The following is a 21,358-nucleotide window of genomic DNA, read 5'->3' as shown; positions in this document are numbered from 1 at the left end:
GAAGTAACCTAAATTTAACCTGCTTCAGCACCGGCATGATAGTACTCATAGGGTCCGAAATTTAACAGACATTCTTTCTTTCTTCTTAATATGGTGTTTAAAGCCATATGTACTCGATGACTATAAACGCTAATTGCTTTACCCACAGCTGGAGACATGCTAAATTAAGTTCCCTGCAAGATATTGTGGTCTAGGACCTCTTAAATGTTGAGATATTAGAATTTATTTTGATCTAGATCGTCCTATTTATCTAGATTTGCCAACAGAGGTAGCGTTGACGCAAGGGAAATACCTCCGCGTCTTTGCTGACATCCTCACTTTTCAGAGGCTAGAACAAGCTGTAATACATGTAAATGGTCCGCGCATGGCGACATATCGTCATTACATGGTCCTATGATGCGTTTGACATCGATTATGGGCAAACTACACTTTGTAAACACGGGAGCGCGTACATATGCCTTTAACGTCGTTTTCAACCATTCAAGGTTATTTAACAGACGTAGTAGTAAAACAGAAAAGGTAGTGCCTTTGCCTTTCTCTTTATGCGAAACTTAATAGGAGAAACCTCAGCAGCTACTGACTAGTCTGTGGTTTCTAATTCTCCTTGTCAGCCATTGCTGACAAAAACCAGTCTGAGTTATGATATTGATAAACAACAACCAGACCGAACAACGGAGAAAGAAACAAACGCAAGCAAAAGCAAATAAATTAGAACGAGCTCACCCAAACTTGTGCATGAGAAGCAGGGACCTGTAGACGGGGTGAAACACTGTCCAGAAGACAGTAGGCTAAAAGCCTGCAGCGTAGTGTAAAAAGCGTCCGAGCTACTCGGTGCTGAAATGGGAGTGCGCTTTCAACATGGCGGCGGTTGAGTCACGCGTGATAGGTCACGTGACGGTATGACCTCGACTCTTGTATAGCTTGGGTTATAGGTCAAGGCCGTTCTTTTTTAGGGGGTTGCTTCCCCTTTGGGGTGAAGCGTAGTTCAGTGTCCTAGCACTTTAACTGAAGTTAATGCTATCTATGTGAGTTGCGTAAGAATATGTAATTTAAAATAAAATTTGATTTGATAACAAGAGCCAACATTACAGTCCTGTCACTATTCCCCACACTGCTCAAGCTCTATAATCTTGTTACAGTTATAAAGTTGTAAAAAAGCTCACCTGGAAAGGAAAGTACCAAGGACGGGGGACGCCGAAGGTTCCAGGTCTGACGTTGTCCAGGTACCAGGTGATAACGAACAGGAGACAGGCGTCAGCCACCAGCATGATCATGGCATACAGCAGTGAAAAGTTGTCGTCCACACTGGCTGGCTCCGTGAAGCTGTCCCACTGGGCTCCCTTACCTGTTGAGATATAGACAACCACACTCTTCATCACACCAACTGTCTGACAATCTTAACAACAAACAGCAGTGAGAAGTTGTCGTCCACGCTGGCTGGCTCCGTGAAGCTGTCCCACTGGGCTCCCTTACCTGTGGCAACATGACAACCACACTGTTCATCACAACTGACTATACACCTCCCTATCAAATGATCCAGGTAAAAAGCAGTGAAAAGTTGTCGTCCATGCTCGCTGGCTCTGTTAAACTGTCCAACTGACCCCCTTATTGGTTGCAACATTGACACCCACAATCTTCATCACAAGGTGTGATGCTGACTTCACATAGCCCTATCAAAAGATCTTAGCAAACCACAGAGACTAGTTGTCATCCACGCTGGTTGGCGGTGAAACTATTCCACTGCGCTCCTTTATCTGTCAGCACAATAAAAACAAAACAATGTTAATTGTGAAACTTGATGCTGACTGTACTCGGCCCATTCACAGGATCTCAGCACAGCAGTGAAAAGTTGTCATCCAAGCCAGCTGTCTGAAAGTGAAAGATTTCACACACTCAGGATTTCAAACTTGTTAACTAGCTCATCATGATAAGAAAACAGTTTGATTCTGACTTTACATAACACTATGCGCATACTATACTCTGATCCTTAATACACAATCAAACTATCAGCAAACCCTGACCACACACTGACCTGTGCCTTCGTAAAGGCCGATGGTCTTCATGCCGTAGGACATGGCCATGTTGAAGAGCGTGCAGACGCCGATCTTTTCCCCCAGCGTCAGGTCCTCGTAGCGCTGCTCCAGGAAGTAGTACGGGAAGAACACGGCGAAGAACAGGATGCCGCCCAGCGCCGCCGCCACGTTGGCTGTGGGAACATAGTTACACACACTTCAAATGGAGGCACAATGGAACCTCTCTTTTAAAACCTCTTCAAAGACTTCCTCCTTTTTAAGAACCTTCTTAAAATCTCAGGTGTTCTGTTCATAGCCTTTGTAAATTGACCTCCATTTCAAGACTCCTTTTCTTCCAAGACCAGGATTTCCTGGGGTTTTCTTGGGTTGGTAAAGAGGGGGGGGGGGGGGTGAGGTTCCTCTGTAGTACATAACAGGTACTCATTGAAACTTCATCATCACTTGTTGTGAAAATGTTTCTTTGCTCTTGAAACATTAACAAAATTAAACATAGTTACACACACTTGTCAAACGCAGCCAGTTTCACACACAGTGACACTTCAATTGCAGCCAGTTTCACACACAGTGACACTTCAAATGCAGGCAGTTTCACACACAGTGACACTTCAAATGCAGCCAGTTTCACACACAGTGACACTTCAAATGCAGCCAGTTTCACACACAGTGACACTTCAAATACAGCCAGTTTCACACACAGTGACACTTCAAATGCAGCCAGTTTCACACACAGTGACACTTCAATTGCAGCCAGTTTCACACACAGTGACACTTCAATTGCAGCCAGTTTCACACACAGTGACACTTCAAATACAGCCAGTTTCACACACAGTGACACTTCAATTGCAGCCAGTTTCACACACAGAGACACTTCAAATGCAGCCAGTTTCACACACAGTGACACTTCAAATGCAGCCAGTTTCACACACAGTGACACTTCAAATGCAGCCAGTTTCACACACAGTGACACTTCAAATGCAGCCAGTTTCACACACAGTGACACTTCAATTGCAGCCAGTTTCACACACAGTGACACTTCAAATGTAGCCAGTTTCACACACAGTGACACTTCAATTGCAGCCAGTTTCACACACAGTGACACTTCAAATGCAGCCAGTTTCACACACAGTGACACTTCAATTGCAGCCAGTTTCAAACACAGAGACACTTCAAATGCAGCCAGTTTCACACAGTGACACTTCAATTGCAGCCAGTTTCACACACAGTGACACTTCAAATGCAGGCAGTTTCACACACAGTGACACTTCAAATACAGCCAGTTTCACACACAGTGACACTTCAATTGCAGCCAGTTTCACACACAGTGACACTTCAAATGCAGCCAGTTTCACACACAGTGACACTTCAAATGCAGCCAGTTTCACACACAGTGACACTTCAAATACAGCCAGAGTGGAAATTATTACTCTCTTCCAAGACCCCCCAGTTTAAGACTTCTTTCTTTATAAGACCGGATTTTCTCAGAGATTTTAAACTCGTTTAAAGGGGGGGTTCTACTGTAGTAAATAACTGGGTCCTCATTGAAACTTCACCTCACCGCGTTACGATATTCACATTAGCAGTAGAACTAGCGTAAACCTTATGATTTTATCATGAGCCCACATACAAGATGATGCATGAGGGTTTCATAGCGCATAATGCAAGTGTGGCCCCCTGCATAGCCTGTGTGTGGCCAGCCCTGAAGGGAGATGACCACCCACCGACGGGCGCAGTGGCGGGGTGGTAAGACGTCGGCCTCCTAATCGGGAGGTCGTGAGTTCGAATCCCGGTCGCTGCCGCCTGGTGGGTTGAGAGTGGAGATTTTTGCGATCTCCCAGGTCAACTTATGTGCAGACCTGCTAGTGACTTAACCCCCTACGTGTGTACACGCAAGCACAAGACCCAGTGCGCACGGAAAAGATCCTGTAATCCATGTCGGAGTTCGGTGGGTCATGGAAACACAAAAATACCCAGCATGCCTACTCAACGAAAGCGGAGTGAGCTGACTATGCTCTCAGAGTATAGTGTGGGGAACCCAAATGAGCAAACGAGCTCACACGTAACCAGACAATTCTGGAACGCTGAAAAAGAAGAAGACCACCCACCTTTGTTGACCAGCGTGCTGACCATGAAGCAGTAAGCGATGATGGTGACGGAGTAAAGGAGGAGGAAGACGAAGACAATGGAGGGATCGCTGTAGACCAACACGGACTTCTTGCCGCCCACCTTAATGGACATAAACAGCACGTAGACGGCGCACACGAAGATCTGGTAAATGAAGAACTGCAGGAACCACGATGTCCAGTGGGCTGCCGCAGACATCCCCATCAACTTCATCGACTCCTGCAAGCAACACCTGGACACTTTACCTGTTATCTCTCACCTGATACATCAAAATAGATTCTCAGAGTTATGGTTAATTCGGTTGTTTTTGTCTTATTATTTGTCTCTCTCTCTCTAGCTCTCTAAACTAAAATCATCCATACCTTGAGCTCTCTCTGTGTCTCAGAGATGATGTTCTTGTCTCCTTGTCTCCTAATCTCTCTCTCTCTCTCTCTCTCTCTCTCTCTCTCTCTCTCTCTCTCTCTCTCTCTCTCTCTCTCTCTCTCTCTCTCTCCTCTCTCTCTCTCTCTCTCTCTCTCTCCTCTCTCTCTCTCTCACAAACACTCTCTCTCTCTCTCCTCTCTCTCTATCTCCTCTCTCTCTCTTCTCTCTCTCTCTCTCTCCTCTCTCTCTCCTCTCTCTCCCCCCTCTCTCTCTCTCCTCTCTCTCTCGCCTCTCTCTCTCTCTCTCCCCCCCTCTCCCTCTCTCTCTCTCTCTCCCCTCTCTCTCTTCTCTCCTCTCCTCTCCCCTCTCTCTCTCTTTCTCTCTCTCTTTCTCTCTCTGTCTCTCTCTCTCTCTCTCTCTCTCAAGGACAGATTGTAAGAAAAGGCGTAGCCTTAAATCTAAATCCTTGTAAAATAAAGTTCAATTCAATTCAATTCAATTCTCTCTCTCTCTTTCTCTCTTTCTATCTTTCTCTCTCTCTCTCTCTCTCTCTCTCTCTCTCTCTCTCTCTCTCTCTCTCTCTCTCTCTCTCTCTCTCTCTCTCTCTCAAGGACAGATTGTAAGAAAAGGCGTAGCCTTAAATCTAAATCCTTGTAAAATAAAGTTCAATTCAATTCAATTCAATTCTCTCTCTCTCTCTCTCTCTCTCTCTCTCTCTCTCTCTCTCTCTCTCTCTCTCTCTCTCTCTCTCTCTCTCTCTCTCTCTCTCTCTCTCTCCAGATCACCCGTACCTTGAGCTGCCTCTCCTTCTCGTAGACGATGTTCTTGGTCATGATGATGACGGAGAGGATGAAGGACAGCATGAGGACAGTCGGGAAGTTTTGCTGCAACACCTGCGTCATGGCGTCGTCGATGTACGGCGGATACGGCATCCGCTGTATGGCCCATGATGCATTGTCCAGGATGGTAGAGGTGTTGCTAAGCGACCACACTCTGATCAGGGACTCTGCCACTATGCGTTGGACGTACACAAATCCCCGTTCGAAGTACACTGAAAATTGAACAAAGTCCTGCCGAAAACTCACTTTGAGTACACCCTGCACACCAGGTAAGAGAGAATGCTTACTGTTCTACAGGCTAAATATTTCGCCTCTTAAGGACATGATATGGGTAATAGGATAATTTGAGTTTTTAAGCTCTCACGGCTTTTGATGTATGCGTGTTTTGGTGGTATCAGCCATCTGCACTTTTGACAGAATGACCGAGGTCTTTTACGTGCCATTGTGGTGACACGAAGTTGGGATATGGCTTCCGTCTCTGGGTCTTCACATAAAGTTGACCCGTGTCCGTTCCAGCTCGAATTCGAACCTGCGACCTTCCGATCACAAGTCCAGTGGTCTACCAACTGAGCTACCGGGCCCCCCCGAGCATCCCACTGCTCTTTTGTGATTTAAATAGGCAATTTTCTTGTTTTTATAAGGACAGCAACATCTTTGAGTCTTGAGTCTTAAATGAAATAATAATATGTTTGTGGCCATTCTCTCAATTCTAAAAGCATACACAAAGACATTTTCTTTCCCAATCAAGACCCAGCCTTAAGAAGGTGCTTGAGCAAAGAAGACTAGACAACACAATTATTGCATGCACCATCAAACCTACATTCCTCCTTATCCTTGCGAGGGCTGAGCACCTGGTAGAAGGAAAAGATCCTCCGTGTCTGCCACTTGTCGTCGTCCAGCGTACGAGGTCGCACGGTGTAGGTCAGGTCAGAGGGCAAGGTCGTGGCGCTGGGATCAATGTCAAAGATGACAGCGAAGGGAATCATTTTAGCCCTCCTCTGGTCCATTGCAAAATACTTAATGACGTCCTCTTTTGTGGCAAATCCCATGGTTTGCCCTGTCACAGAAAGAACTGCCCAGTCAGCAACAATCCAAATACAGTTGAACCCTAATCTTAAGATCTCTACAAATCTGAGACAATCAGGTTTTAAAGGCTGCCATATACGTAGCGTTCATTAATTAATTCATATTGTTTACATGTGCAAATAATGTTATAAAACTGTACCTCAGGGGATATAATAACGATTGGCTGTAGCTTTGGAACACAGACAAAATTATTTCAGTATTGCAAAGTGGTGTTGATAGTGTCGAATGTAAACAGAACAGTCTCAAACGCCATCTTTGGTTTACGAAAACATCACGAAAAACGGTCTAAAAATAGCCCAAGTCCTGGAGAACTGTTGCTAAACAATGCAATAAAGAATTAATTATTTCTCGTAATTGGTAAGGACTTCAAACCTAAAACTTTGCAGGAAGCTTAATTTATACATCCCCGCAATGATGGGAGAAGCCCTGGAAGTAATTAAACTAATTAAATAGAACTATGTCAGCCTTTAAAAGGGAGGGAGTCTTAAAATGGTGGTAACTGTACAGAAAATCTGAGAAAATAGGGTCTTAAAAGAGAGGGAGTCTTAAATTGGATGGTCTCAACAAGGGGGGTGGAGGGGGTGGGTATAGGTCCACTGTATTGATCAAAATTGTGTTCATGCTTTCAAAGTAAAAGTTAACCTATGCCTGTAACCTTGCTGCAGACAGTAAGTATACCACTGTAGTAATTACATGGGTGAAACCTATGAAAATCAAATTGACTGAATTTTTTGAGGCAGGGGTCCAGGGGCCGCCCAGGCCCTGGCGGGGTACGGGGCAGGGCCCCGTTAGGGGGTCCAGGGGGGCAACGCCCCCCGGCCGAAAACGAATTTTTGCATTATACATTGTGATTTTGTGGCCTTTCCTGGCAAAAAAATACACTTTTTGTCACTATCATGCAGGTCAAAAAAATACCTTCAGATTCTAATGATATGGTAAAAAGGGTAAACAAAATCAAAACAATTCACAGAAGTAATCATTTTTCTTTTGTATCTTTTCACACTTGCATCTTCCAACACAACGACACAATTGATAACAATTAACATTGACAACAGCCAATTACTAAATGAAATAGAAACTGAACAACTGAACAACTGAAATAAAAGTTCGAAATATTTGATTATAAGAAGCAAACATTGCCAGACAGGCATTGAAATAAATGATGAAACAGAATGTCACACATGCAAACAGCATGATGTAGCACTGCACAAAGTAGCAACTAAGCAGTAGCATCTCTTATAGTGCAAAGTTCTCAAGGAAAAGCACTTGAGTTTCATTTTCAAGCACCAAACTTATCACACACAGTTTTAGTTTCATGAACTCCAACCAGTCCCATCGCCATTTGTTGGCTAGACCAGCATCATTAAGATCTGTCCATGCGTTTTCCGTCAAAACCGGCATCTTTGTCGCAGAAATCGTGTCACCACTTCGTAATGCCTGCCAAAACGCGAGAACTTTTTTTTTATCGTGATGCAGAGCGAATCCGAAAGCGAAGAAACCTCACCTACGGGGTTTACCGCATAGCAGTTCGAAAACGCGTTCCGCTTAAAAAAAAAAAAATAAATAAAAAAAAAATTCCGTCAGACTTATTTTCAGATTGACGGATTTCAGTCAATTGACGGGCTACTTTCACCCATGTAATTAACATGTCAACCATGTGATTGCACATAAAACGTGTTGCTCTGACGTGTTCCCCACTGCGCTGTTTGACAATGGGTACAGCCAAACATTGTGTGAGAGAGAAAGGTCAACAAACAGAGCGCCTTACCTCTCAGGTTGTCCACAGCCAGCGTGTTGTTGACATCGTCCATGACGGTGTTGATGAGGGCCGAGGTGTTTGGAGCGTACAGCATCAGGGAGGACGGTTGGGACAGGTTGTTACCAAACCCAGGCCCGAGGTCCTGCTGCCTGTACATTGTGGGCAAAGGCTGGTCCGTCACCTTCACCACCTACACACACAAATGAACTTTCGAAATGGCAGAAGGCAACCACAGTAAATAGAACCAGTACCACAGATCCGGTACAGTGGACCAGTCAGAGTACAAGTCCATATCATCATAAGTACGAGCCTCTGGCAAGTGAGTCCCTTGATATTCCCGCTGGGTCTTGACTGAAATACAAGCCATAGAAAAAATCACGAGTGTTGTAACCTATATATCCCATGAAGATCTAAAAGACAAAGTGTGACGGAAACATCAAGCTTTAGTTGTCTGTTCAGATGAGGCACGTAGGGCTTAACCTCTGCACATACCTTATTCTAAAGTCACGCTTGTTGATCTATGTCAAGTCGGTGCATAATGGTGGCTTGGTTGTCCCCGTCAGTTGAAAGCCTCTTACACGGATTTGACTGAATACCTAGTGGTTACACACGCATCTCCTGAGATCTTGGACACCTTCATCGTCTATAGGGCCTACTGCGCCGCAGAAGAGCTAGAAATACTCGCAAAATGCATTAAACAGCTTGTCCAGAGAACACTCGTATAGCGATGATGTACCGATAAGGGCGTGTGTACCGGGCACGCTGTAACTTCACATGAGCATAGTCTGAACATAGCAGTGCTGGTCGGACGGACTGGGTTTTTAACGATTGCTAGTTTGACTTTTGTTTTAGTTGAGAGCACGAGCACACACACTCAAACACATACGGCTTGTCACGTTGATCACAAGAGAGAAATAGAACAGCGAATAGAAGGAAACATGTAGAGGTTACATGCCGAGTCTCAGTGATTATTAAAAATAATGGTCGAAGTTAGCGGATCATGAAAAATACGAGCTTTAGCGAGCTTTTTCACGACCGCGAACCGAGACCATTATTTTTTATAATCACTGAGACGAGGTGTACTGTAACCTCTTTATTCCTCCTTTCTTCAGTTATTCAAAGAAAAGAGGAGTTTTTTTGCGAAAGTTTGATCGAATCCTATTCAGTCAACCTGCGCAGGCGATCGATTAATGCGTGGTTGTATAGTTCCGTGCAAATCATTCCATTCTGTTAACACTTCTTGTCAGTTTTCCTATTTTGGACTAAAATCAAGTACACAGATATGCTGTTATTCTGCTGTGGCGGCAAAGGCAGATATTGTGTGTTCTGTATATGTTTTGGTATCGCTTAGGATAATGTTCTTTCGTCAAATGGGACTAGCAGACGAACTTTTGCACCCGTGTTCCAACGTTAAAAACTGTATGAAGTTCAGTTTTCTGGGGAAAATAGTGTATGAAACCGCTTTATGTTGTTTAAATTGATGAGATGTGTGCATTTGGTTGCGTGTGATCTGTGTATTAAATGAAATATTGTTGAAAACTGACCGTCGGATTGCAGTCTGTTGTAGAAGAAACTGAGTGAAAAGAAATTTGAAAGGGGAACTACTCTTGTCGCTAGACAAAGTATGAGAGTTACTTGCCTTGGGAATTTGCTTGTGATGAACGTTTGTGCACAGCAGATCTAGATTCAGAAAACAACCAAACTCATGGATTTTATATGGAGATTCATGTGTTCAAGCCTGTAGTTGTTAATTTAAATGCGGTATGTTTGTATTGTTTGCTCCAGAGATGTATACAGTAAAACCTGCGAGCAAAGGACGCTCTTGGGGAGCCTTGCCACTGTCCTTTGTAGCAAGGTGTCCTTTCTTATGAATATGAATGCGCCAACATTTTTTTGGAGAAAAAAAACACCCAACAGTCACTGATTCTTTTTTGCCACAGTGATTATTAAAGCCCTCAATTTTTTTATTTTTTTCAAAGAAAAGGAAAGAGAGAGAGAGACAGCGAGAGAGAGAGAGCGAGAGAGAGAGAGAGAGAGAGAGAGAGAGAGAGAGAGAGAGAGAGAGAGAGAGAGAGAGAGAGAGAGAGAGAGAGAGAGAGAGAGAGAGAGAGAGAGAGAGAGAGAGAGAGAGAGAGAGAGAGAGGTGCAATCGGTTTCTTATCTGAAGCAATGGGCCATTCACTGGAAGATTCTTTGATTGAGCTGTTGAAAACCACTCGAAGAGTTCTTCGTTCAACTCGTCATAGGTTGTTTTTCTTCTCTTAACACATTTTGCCGTCGATCTGGCACCGGAGTCCCACTGACTGAGAATTTGTGTTCGATCAGCTTTTATGTTGGAAATTTGAGTTTTTCCTCAATTCAGCTCATCAGCAACTTTTTGAACGGTCTTTATGACATCGACTCTCTCTTCTAAAGTCAATTTTTTTCGTTTTGGCATGATGAGACGAAGACGAAGGATGAGACGAAGATGCATCACAGTACAGAAAGTAGAAACCCGAAATGTTTGTGAGTTCACGGCATCGACCAATGAGCGTGCACCATACAAAAATCAACTTCTTTCAAGTGCTGTCATTGGCTTACAAAATAAGCTTCTCGCGCGTTCACATCGCCAGCGAGATTTTATTTGCAGAACCAAGATGGCGGACCAGCGTCTGCTAAAAGCTGTCTGCTTCAAGGGTTTGTCCGTTGTTGACAAGTAACGAACCCAATCGGGACCAAAAAAGGGTGTCCGCGTCCGCGCCTTTGAGGTGTTCGCTCTTTTAAGGTGTTTTTGAGAGTAAAATACATCCGTCCTCACTTGAATTGTCCGTTATGCTAAGGTGTCCGCCGAAATAAGGGTCCGCTAGATGCAGGTTTTACTGTACTTCGTACATTAGAGCGTTCGGAACTTTTCAGTCGCAAAAGTAGTACCGACGCAGAACAGCTTCTCAACCCATTGCGCTATCGAGGATTCAGGCTGTTGCTGGCTCGTTATTTGTTTGGTTGCTGGGTGTTTATCGAAAAATAACTAGCTCTACAAGTTTACAGAGGTAAAGAAGCAGAGGGGGTAATAAAACAGATTACGTCCCCTTAATATGACGCGATGGACGACAGACGTCATGGAATCTATGACGCTTCGATGATAGTCTCGGCAAGTCGAGACTAAAACTCAGCTACACTGAACGACTCGCGCAAGTTCTCAAAAGCGTGGTTACCCCTTGCACATCCGGTCTATAGGTACATGTGCATTTTGGAATGTCAAGGGCGATAGAAAGTAGAGCCAGCTATGATGTATTTCGTGCACCCTTATTTAATTATCCTCTATTTTATGTGTTATAAGAGTGCAATAGTTACATCATAGATGTAACAAGAGAACAATGGAAATACAAGAAATATACCTAGAGACATTTACAGAGACAAAGAAGGGAGGTCATGGGATATATGTAGAGGTTACATGCCGAGTCTCAGTGATTATCAAAAATAATGGTCGAAGTTAGCGGATCATGAAAAATGCGAGCTTTAGCGAGCTTTTTCATGACCGCGAACTGAGACCATTATTTTTGATAATCACTGAGACGAGGTGTGTAACCTCTTTATTCCTCCTTTCTTCAGTTATTCAAAGAAAAGAGGAGGTTTTTTGCGAAAGTTTGATCGAATCCTATTCTCTCAACCAGTCAACCTGCGCAGGCGATCGATTAATGCGCGGTTGTATAGTTCCGTGCAAATCATTCCATTCTGTTAACACTTCTTGTCAGTTTTCCTATTTTGGACTAAAATCAAGTACACAGATATGCTGTTATTCTGCTGTGGCGGCAAAGGCAGATATTGTGTGTTCTGTATATGTTTTGGTATCGGATAGGATAATGTTCTTTCGTCAAATGGGACTAGCAGACGAACTTTTGCACCCGTGTTCCAACGTTAAAAACTGTATGAAGTTAAGTTTTCTGGGGAAAATAGTGTATGAAACCGCTTTATGTTGTTTAAATTGATGAGATGTGTGCATTTGGTTGCGTGTGATCTGTTTATTAAATGAAATATTGTTGAAAACTGACCGTCGGATTGCAGTCTGTTGTCGAAGAAACTGAGTGAAAAGAAGGGGAACTACTCTTGTCGCTAGACAAAGTATGAGTTACTTGCCTTGGGAAATTGCTTGTGATGAACGTCTGATCTAGATTCAGAAAACAACCGAACTCATGGATTTTATATGGAGATTCATGTGTTCAGGCCTGTAGTTGTTAATTTAAATGCGGTATGTTTGTATTGTTTGCTCCAGAGATGTATACTTCGTACATTAGAGCGTTCAGAACTTTTCAGTCGCAAAAAAGTAGTACCGAAACAGAACAGCTTCTCAACCCATTGCACTATCGAGGATTCAGGCTGTTGCTGGGTCGTTATTTGTTTGGTTGCTGGGTCATTATCGAAAAATAACTACCCCTACAAGTTTACAGAGGTAAAGAAGCAGAGGGGGGAATAAATATAGATATATAATATAGAATGACGTCAAGAGCGAGAATGCAGAGAAATTACGTCATGAGCAAGGGAGATCATCCTTTACTCTGTGTGTAAGCAGACAAGCACAAGAGAATAATAACCACAGACAAATCAGAAGTTGAAGTACAATAATTACAACAGGCACAGTAACTACAAGAGAACCGGTACGATAGAATCGGAAGAAAAGAACAATCTTGTCACAAAACAAATCACATACCTGTCTATATAACGATCAGCATAATAACAAGCACACCACACAACAGATCACATACCTGTCTAATGACCAGCATAATGACGGCGCCCAGCAGGGGGATGAGAATCTCAGCCACCGTGACCTTGACACTGCGTTTCTGTTGCAGCAGGTTCTTCCACAGCAGAAGGCCCACCTGGCTGGGGAAGCCCACACGCTTGGCTGAGCTCCGGGTTGACGATGCCTGGCCGCTGTTTGCTGCCGCTCCATTGTCTCCTCCGTACTGGCCCCGGCCTCCTGATCCCAGCAACTGTCACACAAACAATGGAACAAAATATATTATACGATTGAACACTGAATGTTCCCCTCTTTGAGCCATGCTACTCATATATTTAGATGGCTGCATGGCCGGGACTACAAAAGAGGGCATGTTTGTGCCCGTTCAGTAGAAGAAAAAAAGAAAAGATTCTAGCTGGAATGGATCGATACATAAATGTTATTCGTATTTTTGACCATAATATTATTATTATTATTATTATTATGAACATTTGTGCGCCTAATCTAAATATAGCCCTAGGTGCTTACAAAATATAAAATACATAGTGAACATTATACGAAACACAAATCGACAAGGACCAAGACACTCGGACTCATACACTCGCAGACAGGCGCACAGCGAGAACGCGACGCACTCACTCATACCAACTACAGGCACATGCATTCTAGACGGAAAAACAGTCGTAAATAAATAAATAAATTATTGGATACATAAAGTTAGTTGAGAGAAGAAGAAGAATAGAGCTGGAAAGGGAAGAAGAAGGAGAAAGAAAGAGACAGATCAAGGACCAGCAGGAGAGGGGGATGGGTGGTCATTAACGGACTAGTGAGGGAAGAGGTGTGTTTTGAGTGAGGTTTTGAATGATTGCATAGATGTGGAGTGCCTGAGTGAATGCGGGAGTTGGTTCCAGATGGATGGGGCCTGGTAAGAGAAGGTGCGCTGGCCATATGTTTTGGTGCGTGCTGATGGTATCCTAAAAAGGCGGGTGTCTGCGGAGGATCTTAGGGAGCGAGAGGGGGAGTAGACATCAAGAAGGTCAGAAAGATAGCTAGGGGACGATAGATCAAAGTTTCTGAAGCAGAGTGTGGAGATCTTGAACTGAATCCTCTGTTGAACAGGCAGCCAGTGTAGGGTTTGAAGAAGAGGGGTGATGTGGTCATGCTTGGAAGAACGAAAGATGAGGCGGGCGGCATGATTCTGAACACGCTGAAGCTTTTCGATGATGTAGTTGGGAGAGCCAGATAGAATGGAATTGCAATAATCGAGTCGGGATAGGACAAAGGCGCAGAGCAGAGTTTTAGTGGCATCCTCAGTGAGGAGATGACGGATGGAGGAGATGCGGCGGATTTCAAAGAAGCAAGTGCGACAGACATTGGCAACATGCTGATGGAAGGACAGGGACTGGTCAAGAGTGACACCTAGGTTGCGGACAGCAGGAGAAAGAGCAATAGAAGAACCATTCAGATCGACAGACGAGGGAAGAGAAGGATGAATGAGATGTTTTTTAGGAGAGACAAGAATCATTTCGGTTTTCTCCTCATTAAGCTTCAGCTTCTTCAGGTCCATCCACGCCTTGAGGTCGGTGATGCATGACTGGGTGGAGGCAATGAGGCGAGGGAGGTCAGAGATAGGTCCAGAGAGATAGAGTTGGTTGTCGCCGGAGAAGCTGTGGTGAGAGAGAAAGTGGTGAGCAGCAATTAAAGGGATGGGTTGGGTGTAAAGGACGAACAAAATAGGCCCCAGGACGGAGCCCTGGGGCACACCGTACTGTAGAGGAAAAGCAGAGGAAGATAGGCCGTTCACAGATACAGACTGGTAGCGATCGGTGAGATAGGACTGAAACCAAGAAAGGACAGACTGAGAAATGCCAAAAGAGTTTTGAAGGCGGGACAAGAGCACGGCATGATCAATAGTGTCAAATGCCGCGCTCAGGTCCAGCAGAGAGAGAAGGCAGACGTCGTTGTTGTTGAGTGCAGTCAGTATGTCGTTGCTTATTTTCAGTAGAGCGGTTTCCGTCGAGTGTCCAGAGCGATAGGCAGATTGATTGCAGTAGAGAAGGTGGTTGGCTTCAAGATGGTCCAAAAGCTGGGAGAGTACGATTTTTTCTGTTATTTTGGAGAGAAATGAGAGATTAGACATTTTACACAGATTTCGACAAACACTTTTCACCTCGACCCCTAGCACGGTCTCGAAAAACAATCACTGTCATAACTAACACACAGACAGGCGCAGTGGCAAGACGTCGGCCTCGTAATCGGGAGGTCGTGAGTTCGAATCCCGGTCGCTGCCGCCTGTTGGGTTAAGAGTGATTTTTCCGATCTCCCAGGTCAACTTATGTGCAGACCTGCTAGTGACTTAACCCCCTTCGTGTGTACTTGGTCTTGTGCTTGCGTGTACGCAAGCACAAGACCAAGTGCACACGGAAAAGATCCTGTAATCCATGTCAGAGTTCGGTGGGTTATGGAAACACGAAAATATCCAGCATGCCCAGTGATGTACATTTTAGTCGGTCTCCGGTCTCTGACCGATCCAATTTCCCCAGGACCTATAGCTTTAACCCCAGCAGGACACAGGTCCGATTAACCTACAGAAGAAGTGGTCAAGGGTCCGATCGTTTTTGACAATGAAGCGGACATGCGGACTGTTCAATTTTCAAGAGGAAAGCTTGTTTCGGGTTTGCCAAGCGAAAGTAAACACTGCGTGAGGAAAGCTGGTTTCGGTTTTGCCAAGCGAAAGTAAACACTGCGTGAGGAAAGCTGGTTTCGGTTTTGCCAAGCGAAAGTATGCACTGCGTGTGACCAGTTTGTTGAGTGAACGAGGCACCATATATGGGATCTGATTTTTTTAATTAATTTATCCTCAAGTTGGATGAAGAAGAAAACAAGTCGCGTAAGGCGAAAATACAATATTTAGTCAAGTAGCTGTCGAACTCACAGAATGAAACTGAACGCAACGCAACGCAGCGAGACCGTATACTCGTAGCATCGTCACTCCACCGCCCGTGGCAAAGGCAGTGCCCGTGGAATTGACAAGAAGAGCGGGGTAGTAGTTGCGCTGAGAAGGATAGCACGCTTTTCTGTACCTCTCTTCGTTTTAACTTTCTGAGCGTGTTTTTAATCCAAACATATCATATCTATATGTTTTTGGAATCAGGAACCGACAAGGAATAAGATGGAAGTGTTTTTAAATTGATTTCGAAAAAAAAATTTTGATAATAATTTTTATATATTTAATTTTCAGAGCTTGTTTTTAATCCGAATATAACATATTTATATGTTTTTGGAATCAGCAAATGATGGAAAATAAGATAAACGTAAATTTGGATCGTTTTATAAATTTTTTTTTTTTTTACAATTTTCAGATTTTTAATGACCAAAGTCATTAATTAATTTTTAAGCCACCAAGCTGAAATGCAATACCGAAGTCCGGGCTTCGTCGAAGATTACTTGACCAAAATTTCAACCAATTTGGTTGAAAAATGAGGGCGTGACAGTGCCGCCTCAACTTTCACGAAAAGCCGGATATGACGTCATCAAAGACATTTATCAAAAAAATGAAAAAAACGTATGGGGATTTCATACCCAGGAACTCTCATGTCAAATTTCATAAAGATCGGTCCAGTAGTTTAGTCTGAATCGCTCTACACACACACACACACACACACACACACACACACACACACACACACACGCACAGACACACACACATACACCACGACCCTCGTCTCGATTCCCCTCTCGATGTTAAAACATTTAGTCATAACTTGACTAAATGTAAAAAAGAAAACCGAACCCATATGGTGCCTCGAGTGCATTCATTGGCTCAGCAATAAATCGTTTAAACCAATGGGAACCACCCGTGCATGTTCGCACATGCGCAAGGCATTACTTTTCGTCATAATATCCGGAAAAACCGTTGTGCGTTCGAACGAAAATAAAACGAAAGAGAAACGACATGGGTCCGAAAAAAAAGCTCAAAGCAGATAAAAATCAGCAGACATTGATGGGTAATCTTGAACTTTAGCGTGTTAAATTCATAGCTCAGAATCCAGTGACATTCTTTACTTATTTTTGATACAAGTCCATGTAAGCAAGCCAAAGAAAACCCAAGTCAAAGAGTTGAAAGACAAGAAATCACGTTCCTTCTCTGAGGAATGGACAAAGGTATATCCTTGGCTGACATATGATTCGGGGAAAAAGTTGATGTTTTGCACAGTTTGCTCGTCGGTAGGGCTGCATCGTGAGAATGCGTTTGTTGTAAGATGCGACAACTTCAGAAAATCTACAGTTAAAGACCATGTTTTCACGAAGTGTCACAAACACGATGTTGCTGCACCAGGACACAAGGAGAATCAAGAGATATGCGAGAAAGTTGTTTTTTCAAAGCAAGAAAAGGGATTAGCAACAGCTGTGAGAGGAGTGCATTGGATCGTCCAAGAAGATTTAGCTCTCTCAAAATGTTCTTCTTTGATGGATGCCAGTGCACACAGCAGACGTTGAGAGAGGATTCAGTGCACAGAACTTGGTGTGTAGGCTACAGCTCGAAGAAACCGATTGTGTGTCAAAACCCAGGACATGATCCTGAAAGCAAAACTTGAGGGACCCGCAGAACGGTCAGATGCCTACCTGAAAAACATTGTCGACAGATGGGCAGTGAAAAAAACCCGACAACTGTTCAAATAACTTTGAAATGTGATTCAATCCTTTGAGTATCTAGTCATGACAGTCGCGGAAGGTGGAAGAATTTAAACTGAAAAATCTTTTTAAATGCGGTTTTACGAGTCGTGTTTTTGTCCTATTGAAATTGCAATCTCAGGACACTGTGTCCTATTGATTTTCAGTCTTCAGGACAATTGTCCTAAAGGCTGCTAGAAAAATGTACATCACTGATGCCTACTCAACGAAAGCGGAGTGAAGCTGATTATGGGATTTGTCAGTTCTCTACACATTCTTTACAGCAATGAAAATCAGTTCTCTCTCTCTCTCTCTCTCTCTCTCTCTCTCTCTCTCTCTCTCTCTCTCTCTCTCTCTCTCTCTCTCTCTCTCTCTCTCTCTCTCTCTCTCTCTCTCTCTCTCTCTTATAAACATAACATATATTTCTGTGTTATATATAGTGTTCAAACATTGCTAAAACAAAATCTATATGCATCTTGAAATGTCTAATTGGTTGCTTGACATTTTAGGTCTGTCATTTATACTGTATTCAACTTCTATTTAACTTTATTTATTCTTGTAATGGTGTTACCTCTCAATGGGCGAGGGCCGGATGAAAAAAACCGCCATGTATACTTTGCTTATTCCGTCATCCTCAAAAAATAATTTAAAATTTCAAAATTAAATTTCGCTTCAAAAATTAATTTCATATTCAATTTAATTAATTTAATTTTCTCTCCCTCTCTCTCTCTCTCTCTGTCGGTCGTCTGTCTGTCTGTCTGTCTCTCTCTCTGTCGGTCGTCTGTCTGTCTCTCTCTCTGTCGGTCGTCTGACTGACTGTCTGTTTATCTGTCCATTTCTCTCTCTCTCTCTCTCTCTCTCTCTCTCTCTCTCTCTCTCTCTCTCTCTCTCTCTCTCTCTCTCTCTCTCTCTCTCTCTCTCTCTCTCTCTCTCTCTCTCTTTCAATCTATCTCTGTGTGTCTAGTTCTGTTTGTTTGTCTTGTTTCATTTTGTTGTCTCAGTCTCTCAGTGTTAACCTCTTGCTCAAAACCACAACGAAATTGCGCTGGTTTGGTGTGATACAAGACAAACCGTATTCCTCTAACATTCATTTATACATTTCAATTATAGATTTAATAATTGATAAAATAAGGCGAACAGTACAATCTGCATCCCCATGAAAAGACAAAAAACGGAATTTTTTTTGTTGGAGAATGATAACCATTAGAAGCTGCACATTAGTTAGCTTTTGCCTTGCTTGCCAATGCTTCCGAGGTGCCAGTGAGAAAGTTTTACTCGGTCAGTGCTGGGACGGCGGGCTGGAATGCGGGAAGGTCTGGCATCACTTTTAGGCCGAAGTGCTCCCTCTTTCCGTAGGGATACACTCTTTGGTAGCAGTAACACAAAGACATATCCTATATATTAAATACATCAGTGTTCTCGAACCCAGAACGTACAAAGAGACTTTCTGTTCTTAAACTTATTGGTCAAACAGTTCCGCCACACGATCTAGGGGACCATGACAATGCAACATTGAACTTCAGATCTAATCACATTTTGTTGTTGTTGCTTTGCTATGTTTTGTTTATTATTTGCCACTTCCACTTTGTTTTTCTCTAATTCATCATTGGTTTAAATAAGATTTCATAAAATCAAACTTGAATTAGTGAAGAAGTATCAGACAATGGGAAGAATGACAGGCCAAACAAAAAAAATAGTCTGTTTACGGTAACCCGACCGACCCTATTTTTTTCGCGTGACCCTAGACTTTTTTTGGCATTTGGGAGAAGAGAAAAAAAAAAATAAAAATAACGTAAAAATATGGTTTTTGGGAAAAAAAAAGAAAAAAAAAAAATACCGACCTACCGACCCTATTTTTTTTGGCCTATGTTACCGTAAACAGACCTATTTTTTTTTTGGCCCAACAGCAGTGATCGAGTTCTTGCCCACCACAGGAGTAACACACGAGACCGTAGTACTCTCTGGGTACACCCCACACAGATATAGACATCTATCTCTTTGGTACACCTGGCCGCACTCTAGCTGCCATCAGCCGTCAGAACCACTGCGTAATACTCGGTAGATAAGAATATATTATGTAAACTATATAACTCAGTGGTGAGGGTGCACTAGGTCACTGATCTACATGGCCACAGAATGATCTTTCAATGTGTTTTAAATATCTGAGCTGCAATGAAGACACACGTACACCTTTAAGTTAGCACAAACACAAATACAAAAGTATTAAACAATGGCGACTGCACGGGAGAGGGAACAACAATACAAAAGTATTAAACAATGGCGACTGCACGGGAGAGGGAACAACAATACAAAAGTATTAAACAATGGCGACTGCACGTGAGAGGGAACAACAATACAAAAGTATTAAACAATGGCGACTGCACGTGAGAGGGAACAACAATACAAAAGTATTAAACAATGGCGACTGCACGGGAGAGGGAACAACAATACAAAAGTATTAAACAATGGCGACTGCACGTGAGAGGGAACAACAATACAAAAGTATTAAACAATGGCGACTGCACGTGAGAGGGAACAACAATACAAAAGTATTAAACAATGGCGACTGCACGTGAGAGGGAACAACAATACAAAAGCAAACAAACAAACATGAAATCAGCTCCAATTTCACAGTCATGTTATATAAGGCCAACAAAAAAAAATAGTCTGTTTACGGTAACCCGACCGACCCTATTTTTTTCGCGCGACCCTAGACTTTTTTTTGGCATTTGGAGAACAAAACAAAAAACAAAAAAACACACAAAAATCAAAATAACGTAAAAATATTTTTTTGGGGAAAAAAAAAAAATCCCAACCTACCGACCCTATTTTTTGGGCCTATGTTACCGTAAACAGACCTTTTTTTTTGGCCTAAGGGGACTCTCTGAACCACTCAATGTCCCTTCCTCATTCAATAAACTAATTACTTTCTCCTCTTCGTGTGGTCAATGTACCAGTGACTTGTGACACAACCATTGTACAATATGGCCCCGCAGCACCGTTGTCATGGTACTAGCAGACTTGAAGCCAGAACAGCAGACGAATCATGATGGTTCAGATTCTATTCAATAAAAACAAGTCGCGTAAGGCGAAATAACAACATTTAGTCAAGCTGTCGAACTCACAGAATGAAACTGAACGCACATACTGTACTTGTAGTTTCGTCAGTCCACCGCTCGTGGCAAAGGCAGTGAAATCGACAAGCCATGCAGAATAGTGCAGTAGTGGTCGCGCTGACCAGGATAACACGCTTTTCTGTATGTCTATTCTTTTTAGCTTACTGAGTTTGTTTTTAATCCAAACATATCATATCTATATGTTTTTGGAATCAGGGACCGACAAGGAATAAGGTAAAATTGTTTTTAAATCGATTTCGGAAAAATAATTTTAATCATAATTTTTATATTTTTAATTTTCAGAGCTTGTTTGTAATCCAAATATAACATATGTATATGTTTTTGGAATCAGAAAATGACGAAGAATAAGATGAAATTGTTTTTGGATCGTTTAATAAAAAATAATTTTAATTACAAGTTTCCGATTTTTAATGACCAAACTCATTCATTAGTTTTTAAGCCACCAAGCTGAAATGCAATACCAAAGTCCGGCCTTCGTCGAAGATTGCTTTGCCAAAATTTCAATCAATTTGATTGAAAAATGAGGGTGTGACAGTGCCGCCTCAACTTTTACAAAAAGCCGGATATGACGTCATCAAAGCTATTTATTAACAAGTCGAGTAAGAAATTACTACATTTAGTCAAGCTGT

At 42.8% G+C, this 21,358-nt stretch overlaps 1 protein-coding gene across 2 annotated transcripts in view; it reads right to left on the bottom strand.

Annotated features, from left to right (window-relative positions):
• The window catches only part of LOC138965186 (phospholipid-transporting ATPase ABCA3-like), a 62,801-nt gene that overhangs the window by 28,298 nt on the left and 13,145 nt on the right, over positions 1-21,358 (bottom strand). For both annotated transcript variants that reach the window (XM_070337306.1, XM_070337305.1), the window contains exons 3-9: positions 12,944-13,171; positions 8,211-8,391; positions 6,177-6,413; positions 5,309-5,568; positions 4,136-4,373; positions 2,033-2,206; positions 1,164-1,345 (exon numbers count right to left, since the gene is read on the bottom strand). In XM_070337306.1, the coding sequence (XP_070193407.1) occupies positions 1,164-1,345; positions 2,033-2,206; positions 4,136-4,373; positions 5,309-5,568; positions 6,177-6,413; positions 8,211-8,391; positions 12,944-13,171 (1,500 nt within the window). The remainder of the gene's footprint in view (positions 1-1,163; positions 1,346-2,032; positions 2,207-4,135; positions 4,374-5,308; positions 5,569-6,176; positions 6,414-8,210; positions 8,392-12,943; positions 13,172-21,358) is intronic.

Source organism: Littorina saxatilis, linkage group LG4 (assembly GCF_037325665.1).
Source record: "Littorina saxatilis isolate snail1 linkage group LG4, US_GU_Lsax_2.0, whole genome shotgun sequence".
Classification (NCBI taxonomy): domain Eukaryota; kingdom Metazoa; phylum Mollusca; class Gastropoda; order Littorinimorpha; family Littorinidae; genus Littorina; species Littorina saxatilis.
Note: the sequence above shows the minus strand (reverse complement) of the source record. Positions and strands in the feature narration are given on the sequence as shown.